This window comes from Durio zibethinus, chromosome 6, assembly GCF_047325235.1.
Source record: "Durio zibethinus cultivar Kanyao isolate XHJ-2024 chromosome 6, ASM4732523v1, whole genome shotgun sequence".
In the NCBI taxonomy this organism is placed as follows: Eukaryota; Viridiplantae; Streptophyta; class Magnoliopsida; order Malvales; family Malvaceae; genus Durio; species Durio zibethinus.
The window spans coordinates 31315815-31328700 of NC_143167.1; the positions used below are offsets into that span (position 1 = coordinate 31315815).

At 34.7% G+C, this 12886-nt stretch overlaps 1 protein-coding gene and 3 pseudogenes across 3 annotated transcripts; all 4 read left to right on the top strand.

Moving 5' to 3' along the window:
- Nucleotides 1–1002: 1002 nt before the first annotated feature.
- Nucleotides 1003–2389, top strand: LOC149518570 (class V chitinase-like; annotated as a pseudogene).
- Nucleotides 2390–6996: 4607 nt separating this feature from the next.
- LOC111285039 (cysteine-rich receptor-like protein kinase 10) lies at nt 6997–10340 on the top strand. 2 transcript variants are annotated; one of them, XR_016343074.1, is made up of 5 exons: nt 6997–7752; nt 8197–8328; nt 8409–8590; nt 8907–9116; nt 9261–9395. XR_016343074.1 is itself a non-coding variant. In XM_022874259.2 (4 exons), the coding sequence occupies exons 1-4, from the start codon at nt 9065–9067 to the stop codon at nt 10135–10137; spliced, it is 753 nt and encodes a 250-aa protein (XP_022729994.1). In that variant the 5' UTR covers nt 8449–9064; the 3' UTR covers nt 10138–10340. The 2 variants fall into 2 exon arrangements, 1 of the variants encoding a protein (XP_022729994.1); XM_022874259.2 differs by lacking the exons at nt 6997–7752; nt 8197–8328 and adding exons at nt 9597–9747; nt 9826–10340 and having other exon boundaries at nt 8449–9116; nt 9261–9498.
- An 887-nt stretch (nt 10341–11227) lies between these two features.
- LOC149518571 (class V chitinase CHIT5b pseudogene) lies at nt 11228–12052 on the top strand (annotated as a pseudogene).
- On the top strand, nt 11983–12866 carry LOC149518572 (cysteine-rich receptor-like protein kinase 10 pseudogene; annotated as a pseudogene). The gene is made up of 3 exons (XR_016342593.1): nt 11983–12218; nt 12313–12463; nt 12543–12866. The product of XR_016342593.1 is annotated as a cysteine-rich receptor-like protein kinase 10 pseudogene (transcript).
- Nucleotides 12867–12886: the final 20 nt, after the last annotated feature.

The window sequence follows — 12886 nt, forward strand, 5'->3', positions numbered from 1 at the left end:
GATCATACGACTCTGGCTAACGGGTAATAGTAGTTAACGTAAGTGTCAGGTCCTGGAGTGAAGTCAAGAATCTCACATAAGCTGTGTACTAGACTTAGCTATGGAATACAAGGGTTCACACATTTTCTTTCTTATAAGGCGCCTTTTATGGGATAAAATCGTGAGGTCAGAGGGGTCAGAACGAAAAATACCTCACAAAGAAGTGAACCATGACTGATAAACTGATCTGAAAAGTTAGATGAATGGATACCCAGGTCCTAGAGTCACATAGGCTTGGAGGCTGAGTTTCAACTCGTAACAAGTGAAATCAAAGCCAGCTCTGGGAGTACTAGCGATGTGCCACCAAGGATGGTGGGCCTCCATTGGAGTGAAAGAGAATGTTACGATCATAGAGTGAAGTCAAAAATCCTACATCGACTATGTACTAGAGTTAGCTATGAAATATAAGGGTTCATACATTTCTCTCCTTATGAGGTACCTTTTATAAGACAAAACCATGAGGCCAAAGGGGTCAAAGCGGACAATACCTCAAAAGAGTATGAACCGTGACTGGTAAACTGATCTGAAACATAGGATGAGTGGATACCCGAGTTCTGAAGTCGCGCGGGCCTGGAGTTTGAGTTTCAGCTCGTGACATAAAACCTTGGCTAACGAGTTATAATAGTTAGCAATGATCACGATGATGAAATTATCGATACAGCCAATGTCATGAGTTATAGCAATGATCATAACTAACGATAAATGAATGATAATGATGATTTATGATGATGATGATTTACGATAATTTTTAATAATTGATCCATGATTTGGTTTGATTATGATATTCAAATGATAAAGTATTTTGCAATGATTTATAAATTGACATGTTTTTATATTGATTTATGATCGATGAAATGTTTGATAGAAAGATGATTTTTAAAATATTTTGATATTATAATTTGATGAATGTTTTGAATAGTTTATATAATATGTATGAAAAAAATACTTAATTCGATAAGGTGTATGAGCCTATACTTATTGAGCTGTGGTTTGCTCATTCACGTTTTACTTTTTCTTTTCAAACGATTGAAATAATAGGTTTGCTTAGTCTTAAGAGAGCTAGAGGATCAAATTAAAAAAATTACTTGGGCATTGGAGATATTGTTGGTCAATAAGATCTTATGAAACGATTTTGTATTTTTATATGGCTGGTATTTAGATATATAGAGATGCATCATTGTTAGATTAAATATATGTATTTTACTTGACAGACTATATCAGTTTATTGAAGAATTTTAGAATGATTAAGAAAAAAATTTCGTATTACTTTAAGGTTTTACTTCAAGATAATATGGTAGTGTTGCGTTTTGGTCTGAGGCATGACATCTACCTCCTTCTTCCCCTCATGTTTCTCTCGTTCAAACTGCAATGCTCAAGCTCACAAACATAGATCAAAGCTGGTTACTGGGATTCTTCTACTAACTTTTTTATTTTTGATATAAATTCTGCTATTTTCACTCATCTTTTTTACGCTTTTACTTTTATAAATTCTACTTCCTACCAATTTCAAATCAACTCCTCAAATGAACAACCCTTCTCTAACTTCACCAACATTCTAAAACTAAAAAATGCATCGATTACTACACTTCTATCCATTTTGGTTGGAAAAAGTGAGTCAACAACCTTTTCTTTGATGATTAATCAAACTTCCAATAAAAAATCTTTCATTAAATCTTTCGTAAAAATAGCCAGGCTTTATGGCTTTCATGGCCTGGACCTTTGTGGGGTTGTCCTTAGAAATAGCACCAACATGACCAGTTTGAGAGCTTTTTTGGATGAATGGCAAGCTGAGGTAGCTTTTGAGTTAAGAAACTCTGGTAAGACATAGTTGCTATTAACTATGTCGGCTCAAAGCATGCCAACTGTCAACTTAATGAGTTATCCTATTGATTCTACAAAGAAAAACCTAGATTGGGTAAATATTATAGCATATGACTACTATGTGCCAACAGTTGAAGCTTTACTAGTGTTCATGTCGCTTTATATGATCCGTTGAGTAGGACTAACACTGATGTGTTACACCTGAAGCAATAATCACAACAATATAGAAGTAATAGACAACAATCAATAATAAAAAAATGTAAGAAAAATAAAGCACACTAAGATTTACGTGGAAAACCCTCCAGTGTAGAAGGAAAAAATCATGGACCACCAGAAAAATCTTCACTATCAAATAATAGGTATACAAAGTTCTTCTCTAGCTAAAACTAGAGCTAAACAATAACTAGAGAAATAATTGAAGAAATTTCACCAAATAAGTGACTCAATAAATACACATTGGATTTGTTTCTAGAGAGCTTCAAACCCGATCTTCACCTTTCAGAATGTAGAACTTTGAATCATAAACCTCCTGATAAAGTACCAACTCAATCAAACCACAAATCGACTTTTGTTTAACCAACTCTCTCTTCTCTTTTTTCTCTCTGCTTTTTTTGGCTTTTCTTCTTTCTCTACTTGGTTTTTTACACACCTTTAAAACAGTTTCACTTTTTTTTCATTAAGTAGCTAGGGCTCTGTGTAAAATGAAAGATTAAGGCCCATGGCCTTTACTTGATCCAAAATCACTTACATGAGGCTGGACCCTATTTTTCTAACAATCTCCCTTTTCAACCTCATTAGGAGGAGATTCATCACCATAGTAGTTTCATTTGAAACTTACCTTGGCCAAGGAATTCATTCCGACCAAGTTACTACAAAATTCAAGTTTTTTCCTAAGAAGTATCTTAATCAACATATCTACTACATTCTTATCAGTATGAACTTTTTAACAACATCTGCTGTTCTTCAATTACTGAACATAACCAATGTATCTAACATCAATGTGTTTTGTTCTAGCATGGTACATGGTATTCTTACTCAAATCTAAAGCACTCTGACTATCATAAAATATCACATACTCTTTTTGATTCAACCTCAATTCAAGAAAAAAATATTGCATCCAAAGCATTCTTTACATACTTTGATTGTTGCAATATACTCAGCCTCTGTAGTTAATAAAGCAACACACTTCTGTAACTTAGATTACCAAGATACAGCTCTTTCTGTAAAAGTGAATAAATACCCTGAAGTAGATTTCTTACTATCAAGATCACCTGTCATGTCAACATCAGTAAATCCTTTTAGAACTGGTTGTGAAACTCCATAAGTCAAGCATAATTTTTGAGGTACCCCTCAAATATCTAAAAATTCATTTCACTACTTTTCAGTGAATTTTTTTCGGATTAGAAAAAAATCTGCTCACTACACTAACTGCATGAGCAATGTTAGGTATTGTATAAGCCATAAGATACATTAAAGAACTGACTACGAAAGAATAAAGAATATTAGACATAGCTAGTTGCTCTTCCTTAAACACTGTATAAGATTTCTTATTTAGATGAAAATGGTTGGCAAGTGGACTGCTAATTGAATTGGTATGTTGCATGTTGAATCTACCAAGCACTCGTTCAACATACTTTTCCTATGACAACCACAGCTTTCCAGCTCTTCTATCTTGGATAATTTTCATACCAAGAATCTGCTTTGCTGGACCTAAATCTTTCATATCAAAAGACTTAGATAATTATTCTTTCAACCTACAAATCATACTAGCATCTTATCCTATAATCAACATATCATTAAAATATAATAATAGGATAATGAAGTTACCATTAAAAAATTATTTAATATACACACAAGAATCCGTTGCTGTTTTTTTATAGCTATGACTCACCATAAAAGAATCAAACTTCTTGTACCACTGTCACGGAGCTTGTTTCAAGCCATACAAGCTTTTTTTTTAATTTACAAACTAAGTGCTCTTTTTCTTTCACTTCAAAACCCTCAGGTTGATTCATATAAATGTCTTCCTACAAATCACCATGTAAAAATATACTTTTAACATCAAGTTGCTCAAACTCAAGATTCAAACTAGCTGCTAATCTCAGTACCACTCGAATAGAACTCATCTTTACAACTGGAGTAAAAATCTCATCAAAATCGATGCCTGATTTCTGAGAAAAACTTTTTACTATCAATCGAGCTTTGTACATCACTAGTTTGTTACCATCTTTTTTTCAACTTGAACATCCATTTATTTTTTAATGACCTCTTCTCTTTTGAAAGCTTAACAAGATAATAAGTACCATTATTTCGTAATGATTTCATCTCTTCTTTCATTACTTTTAACCAGTGCTCTCTATCCGAAGTAGCCTGCACATCTTGAAAGCTTTTTAGCTCTATTTTACTAGTAACTAAAATAAAATATGAACTTGGATACCTGATAGATGACTTTCGCTCTTTAGTAGATCTCCTAGGCTGAGACTCTATATCACTTGATGTCGAAGGTAGCTCCCCTTGTTCAACATTCTCATGTAGAGAAGATTGCTTTTTCTACTCAAAATTAATTACATCTGACTCATCACCAACTGTGACTGGCTCATTCATATCCCTAAATTTTGTTTCTTGCTCATTTCCACCATCTGTGACTTTTTCTTGTAAAATCTCTGTCGATGTTGAAATATCACACTCAACAGTAACCCGTGTAGTCTTTTCATTTTTCTCAAAGTCTGCTATAGTTTTTTTTTCATGAAGACCACATCTCTGCTTCTGACTATCTTTCTCTTTACTGGATCTCATACCCTGTAGTCAAATTTTTCATCACTATATCTTACAAACACACACTGTGTGGCTTTACTGTCAAGCTTTGATCTCTGCTCTTTCGACACATACATGAATGCTTTACACCTAAAAACTTTCAAGTAAGAGTATGAAGTATCTTTCCCTGTCCACACTCTTTCTGAAATATCAAAGTCTAAAGAAACTGATAGTGACTTGTTAAGTAAGTAATAAGCTGTGTTGACTGTTTCACTTCAGAATGGCTTTGGTAATTTTGCCATCCTCAACATACATCTGACTTTTTTCATAATGGTATAATTCATTCTTTCAGCTATATCATTATGTTACGGTGTTTCAAATTCTATCATCTCATGCCTGATCCCATGTTTTGAACAATACTCTTCAAAGCCTTTAGATGTGTATTTTTCATCATTATCAGTTCGAATACACTTGAAAGGTAACCCTGTCATCTTTTCAACCATGGCATAAAATTTTTGAAAATACTGCAGTACTTGACTTTTGTATTTTAACATATATACCCAAGTCTTACGTGAAGTATCATCAATAAAAGTATAAAATATCTACTACTACCTAATGACTCAATCTTAATGAGACCACATACGTCAGAATAAATTATTTCCAATCTATTTTCTTTTTTCTAAGAACTTTTACGAAAAAAAACTTTATGATGCTTACCAAACAAATAATAATCACATGAATCGAGAAATATACCTTTGGTCAAGGGAATAAGAGACTACTTTGCCAAAACCTGTAACCTTTTTTCACTCATGTGTGCCAGCTTCCTATGCCACAAGTTTGCTGAAGCATCATCTTCAATGGCATTTACTTGGTTACCGTTCAATTGTATCCATCTTTTATACATTGTGCAGTATAATTTTTCTCTTGCAACTACCATAGATCCTTTGAGAAGCTTTCACTGTCCATTCTTTTATCGACTTTCATATCCCTCTTTATCAAAGATATTAATAACAAGCAAGTTCATTCTCATATCTAAAATATGTCTGACATCCCTCAAAGTCAACATGTAGCATGTATTCGTTTGTACAACAATATCATCAATCCCAATAATCTACGACACACTCTTGTTTTCCATCTTAGTACAACCAAAGTCTCCTGCTTTATAAGTTGTAAACAATTCTCTCTTAGGAATATAATGATATACCGATCCTGTGTGAACTATCCACTCAATGTCGGGATCACTAACATGATTACAATCACCATATGTACAAATCAAAGTAATTGAATCACTATTTAAACTCACTGCTATAACATTACCATCATCTGAACTCTTATCTTTCTCATATTTTCGCTCTTACTTCAAGATTTTACAGTTTTATTTTATATGACATGCCTTACCATAATAGAAATACTTCACTTTACCTCTAGACTTGAATCTATGTTTAGACTTACCACGGCCTTTTGAGTCCTGACCTCTGTCAATGTTTCTATCCCTGTTCTCTGTGATCAGAGCTTGATTTTCAGGGTCTATATCTTTTCGTCTTGCTTCTTCAATAAGTATATTATCCTTTACCATCTCCAATGTCACCTTATAATCAGGAGCTAAATTAAGAACAGTCACAACTAGAGTATTCAGTTGTTTGGCAATGAACTCAAAAGAAATAACACCTTCATTTCATCATCCATCTTAAGCACCATAGTAGTCATCCGATTAAATATATCTTAAAAATTACTCAAGTGCTCTGTAACAGATCGTCCATCCCTGTACTGTAAAGTTGTAAGCTTTTTAACAAGCATAACTTTATTCATACATGTTTTTCTCTCATACAATGCTGTCAATTTTTTTCAAACAATGCGAGCATCTGACTTCTGCGCTACATGATGGAACATGCTGATATCAACCCATTTTTTTATTGTAGCCAGTATTTTTCTACCTAGTTTTTTCCAACTTTCATATTTCATATCTGCGAGTTTAGTCGAATCACCCAATACTGGCTCATACAAATCTTTGCAATATAGATGATCCTCTATCATAGGCTTCCAAATTGAATAATTCGATGCTGTTAATTTTATCATGGAACATGTATCACGCTCCATGATCTCAAACAAAATTTACTTCTATCTTGGGTTGCTTTTGTATTGATGTCTTAAAATAACCATCGCTCTGATATCACTTGTTACTCCTGAAGTAATAATCACAACAATACAGAAGCAATAGACAACAATCAATAATAAAAAAACGTAAGAAAAATAAAGCACACCAAGATTTATGTGAAAAACCCTCAAGTGTAGAGGGAAAACATCACGGACCACCAAAAAAATTTTCACTATCAAATAATAGGTATACAAAGTTTTTTTCTACCTAAAACTAGAGCTAAACAACAACTAGAGAAACAATTGGAGAAATCTCACCAAATAAGTGACTCAACAAATACACATTGGATTTGTTCCTAGAGAGCTTCAAATCCGATCTTCACCGTTCAGAATGTAGAACTCTGAATCATAAACCTCCTGACAAGATTTCAACTCAATCGGACCATGGATTGACTTCCGTTCAACCAACTCTCTCTTCTCTTTTTTCTCTGCTTTTTTTGACTTTTTTTTCTCTACTTGGTTTTCGACACACCCTTAAAACAACCCCACCTCTTTTTTATTAAGTAGCTAGGGCTCTATGTAAAATAAAAGATTAAAGCTCATGACTTTTACTTGATCCAAAATCACTTACATGAGATTGGACCCCATTTTCTTAACATAATAATAGTATAAAGGAATGGTTACACAAAGGATTTTCTGCTGACAAACTAGTTTTAGGTTTGCCTTACCATGGCTTTGCATGGACACTTGTTAAATCTGGTGACAATGACATTGGTTCACCAGCTTCAGGGCCGGCTGTCATAATTGATGGTTCAATGGGCTTTAAGTCAATCAAATCATTCATTCAAAATTACGGTTATGGCGTTGAATCTTTGTATAATTCTACTTATGTGGTCAATTTTTGCAAAATTGGATCGATTTGGATCAATTTTGATGATGTGGAAGCCATTAAAGCTAAGGTTTCTTATGCCGAGGCGAGGGGGCTACTCGGTTACAATGCCTTTCAACTCTCCAATGACGATAATTGGGTGCTTTCTCAAGCTGGTAAGATGGTTATCTCCCTTTAATTCTGCGGGTTCTTTAGTTTTTTCTGTTTCATAGTTAAACCCTTTTTGAAAACAGGACTTGTAATAGTCAAAATCATTTCCTATCTGAAAGATATTTGAACTTAAACCAGTTTCTTTTACTCAAATTCCAACTAAGAGAGATACAATTCCACACTAGAAAAGAATCATACAACTGACACCAAATTAATAAAAAGATGTGGAAATGGAACATCATACCCTTTCGTTTTTCTTTCTAATTGTTTATTCGATTCCTTGACAAGACTGAAATTTCAAACATTGGCTTGAAAAAAATCTGTCTATTAACATCATTTACCTCAGTTGTTATATTCTGACTTTTGGGGCTTTCTCATGTAGTAAGCTGTTTCTTTTTTTGCTTCCACACAGAAAAATGCTATTGACTTAGGCCTTTCAATGTTCACAGCTTATGGAATAGGCACCAGTCACCGGGCAAAGCATCAATTATTGGTTATTGTTATGGTTACAATTGCAGCAGCGATTCTACTGATGTGGACTATCATTTGTTACCTGCAAACAAAAATATTCAAGTCACAAGGTAACTGATTGGACATTTTGAGAATTTGCAGTGATTAGAGGTGATAATCATAAATTAATTCCACAAGGTTTTGGCTGCAGGAGTTTTGGGTACTGTGAAAAAATCATCATCCTCGATAATAAACAAAATATCAGCTGAGGGAGAGCATGACAATGGTGCTCCTCATCTCCAAGTTTTCAGCTTTACTAGCATTAAAGCAGCCACAAATAACTTTTCAGATGAGAATAAGCTGGGGGAGGGTGGATATGGACCTGTCTACAAGGTAATACTATATATTAGTCTATATTCTTATACAAAATCTGAACATGGGTATTGGAAAAGTATCTTCATCTCTAATATTGTTATGTTCTAGACATGAAATTGAGATGACCAGGCAGATTCAGCCGTGGTTGAGGATTTGCTGCATTCTGCTTACCAGCAAGAGATTCTGAAATTCGAAGGACATCCAAAACAATGAAACTAGTCTTTTATTATTTACAAAATAATTTTTAATCAAACATTTGATTGGTTTTAAAGCCACAAACAGGCACAGAGTTATTGAAAAATACTACCAACCATACTAACGTGGACTATGACAGGGTAAGTTACCGAAGGGGCAGGAAATAGCAGTGAAGAGGCTTTCCAAACTTCTAATCAAGGGCTTGAGGAATTCAAAAATGAGGTCACACTTACGGCACAGCTTCAACATGTGAATCTAGTTCGAGTTGTTGGAATTTGTACCGAGAGAGAAGAAAAAATGCTGATTTATGAGTTCATGCCAAACAAAAGCTTGGATTTCTACCTCTATGGTAAGCAATACTTAATTTATTCTACCTAGTATGATTGTTAAGTACATTTCTATGGCATGTTATTCCATATTAATGTTTGGATTGACTTATCCTAAACTTTTAAGCCAAAAAGATTAAAATTGTTCATAAATTTAATTGATGCAGATCCTGTCAAAAAGCATCTCTTAGATTGGAGAAAACGTATTTCAATAATTGAAAGTGTTGCTCAAGGGATTCTATATCTCCAAGAATACTCAAATTTCACAATAATTCATCATGATATAAAGGCTAGCAACATTTTATTAGATGATGATATGAACCCAAAAATATCGGATTTTGGTATGGCAAGATTTTTCAAAAAGGACGAACTTGAAGCAAACACCAGCAGAATTGTTGGGACATAGTAAGTGAACCAGGTGCTCTCAAATGATACATATCATATCTTTTTCTTCCTTTGCCCTACATCCTTATTATTGTTATCAATTAATTCATTAAATGCAGTGGCTATGTTCCTCCAGAATATGTTAAGAAAGGAATATACTCTATGAAGTATGATGTTTATAGTTTTGGAGTTCTACTTCTGCAAATTGTAAGTGGGAAGAGGAATTCCAGTCTCTATGGCCGCAATGAATACTTGAATCTTCTTGAATATGTAAGTTACTTCGTCACACCCACTTTTTCCTCTTTGTAGTACAAATATGCTAAAATGGACAACATTGAACAATTTCAGTCGTACGAATTGTGGAAACAAGGTCGAGGGGCTGAGTTTTTTGATGCTTCACTGGATGATTCATCTTTGTCTTGTAAGCTCATTAGATGCATGCAAGTAGCACTGCTATGCGTGCAGGAAAACCCTGCAGATAGACCATCCATGGTGGAAGTTTTTAGACTCCTGAAGAATGAAACTACTGCAGCAATCTCTACCCCTAAGCAGCCTGCATTTTCAGTTACAAGAGATGAAGAGGAGGAAAGTAAAGACATTGGCAAGAAGAAAGTTCTTTCAGTCAATGATGCAACGATGACCCAAGTGGTACCTCGATGATTGACAGTATAGGCATGCATTTGGGAAACATAATGTAGAAGAATTATGGTTTACCATTCTTTTTATCATGCAAACGTGTAAAGATATTAATGAATCTATGACTTTCTTGGGAATTTTTTAAACACAATAAGCTATGTATAGCTTTCTTGGAAAATTGGATGGCTTGGAGGGATCGATTGAATTTCAAGGAAAGAAATTGAATAACTGCATGGCTAATTAATTATTTGGATGCATAAAACTAGTGTTTATATATATTTGGTTATGGCAAAAACATTCAAATTAATGTTAAAAAGTGTATTGCACACTAAATTCTTTCTGTTTTAAGCTACCTACAAAGGGTCTAAAACCCAGACCACGTAAAAGTTGCAACCAAATTTTGTATGTTCAAGCCTCATAAAATCATGAACTATCTTTATATTCATCTTGGAGCTCCTTGTTGTCCCCACCTCACAGGCCCATGCCCAACCCAAGTCAAGCAGAATATTTCCTAATTTTAGCATATTAAGTACAAACAATTGTTATATGAAAGCTTTCGGGATATTGAAAAATCAAAGGGTAACCCGTAACCATCGTAGTGAAGTTTTGAAAATTATGTATAACTGCATTGGCAAATCATTAAAAGATATTTCGGAAGTCGATTTTGCTGATCCACTTGTCCCAAGCTTCACTCTCGCATTCATGTCCCGCCACAAGCAAACGCTAGTGCTAGACAAACACAAAATGCCGTCATATAAAGCTCAAACACACCATGAGTATTAAAACGTTGTCTTGAACAGTTACCCAATACTCTCATTTTTAACCTTAATGCCAATCAGATTGGACAACCCCTAATTCATTTTTAAATCAAAATTTCAATTAGATATGTCAGGCTTTCTAGAGAGTTGACGCCCACCCACCATGATACGAAGAGCATTGTCACATTTTTTATAGCAGTAGCTAGTAGTATTAGTACTGGCTGCTTCTATTTTAAATTCCCTAGATCATCTAAAGACTAAAAATTATGTGTCATGGATAAACACAACCATCCAAAACTATAGACAAAAGAATTGTTCAAAATTTTCTTCTGACTATTAGTTATCTAGCCAGATGATTGCTATATGTACTTTCTCGACACTCTTGCTCGAAATCATTTATGACAAGCCCTCTAGCAACGACGGAAGGTTTCACCACATTTTCAGCTCTCTTCTATTCTTTTGTTTTCTTAACCATGCTTACAAGATCTGTTGTCATGGCGTCGCTACCGTCTGTCAAAGCAGCTTATTGGCCTTCGTGGACGACAACTTTCCCACCATCAGCCTTAGATACATCCTTGTTTACTCATATTTACTATGCTTTTCTCATGCAAAGCAACGTCACCTATAAATTTGAAATCTCAAGTCCAACAGCACTTCTTCTGTCGAATTTTACTGCCACCCTCCACCACAAGAATCCGCCGGCAAAAACCCTTTTCTCTATTGGTGGCGGTGGTGCTGATCCTCTTGTTTTTTCCCGCATGGCTTCAGAGGGAAAGTCGCGTAAAGCTTTTATAACTTCAGCTATCGAGGTTGCACGAAAATTTGGTTTTGATGCGATGGACCTAGACTGGGAATTCCCTAAAAGCCCAAAAGATATGCAAGATTTAGGCCTTTTATTTATGGAATGGCGGCGAGCTATCAACTATGAGGCTAGGGCCACCCACCGAACTCCTCTACTTCTCACGGCGGCTGCTTACTTCTCAGTCGACTTTTTCTTGGATGAAGTCTACATTTCTATGGCATGTTATTCCATATTAATGTTTGGATTAAATTATCCTAAACTTTTAAGTAAAAAAGACTAAAATTGTTCATAAATTTAATTGATTAAGATCATGTTAAAAAGCATCTCTTAGATTGGAGAAGACGTATTTCAATAATTGATTGTGTTACTCTAGGACTTCTATATCACCAAGAATACTCAAATTTCACAATAATTCATCGTGACATAAAGGCTAGCAACATTTTATTAGATGATGATATGAACCCAAAAATATCGGATTTTGGTATGGCAAGATTTTTCAAAAAGGATGAACTTGAAGCAAACACCAGCAGAATTGTTGGGACATAGTAAGTGAACCAGGTGCTCTCAAATGATACATATCTTTTTCTTCCTTTGCCCTGCATCCATATTTATTGTTATTAATTAATTCTTTAAATGCAGTGGCTATGTTCCTCCAGAATACGTTAAGAAAGGAATATACTCTATGAAGTATGATGTTTATAGTTTTGGTGTTCTACTTCTGCAAATTATAAGTGGGAAGAGAAATTCCAGTCTCTATGGCTGCAATGAAAACTTGAATCTTCTTGAATATGTAAGTTATTTTGTCACACCCACTTTTTCCTCTTTGTAGTACAAATATGCTAAAAATGTACAACATTGAACAATTTCAGGCGTACGAATTGTGGAAACAAGGTCGAGGGGCTGAGTTTTTTGATGCATCACTAGATGATTCATCTTCGTCTTGTAAGCTCATTAGATGCATGCAAGTAGGACTGCTATGCGTGCAGGAAAACCCTGCAGATAGACCATCCATGGTGGAAGTTTTTAGACTCCTAAAGAATGAAACTACCACAGCAATCTCTACCCCTAAGCAGCCTGCATTTTCAGTTACAAGAGATGAAAGGGAGGAAAGTAAAGACATTGGCAAGAGGAAAGTTTTTTCTGTCAATGATGCAACGATAACCCAAATGGTACCTCGACGATTGACAGTGTAGGTATGCATTTGGGAAACATA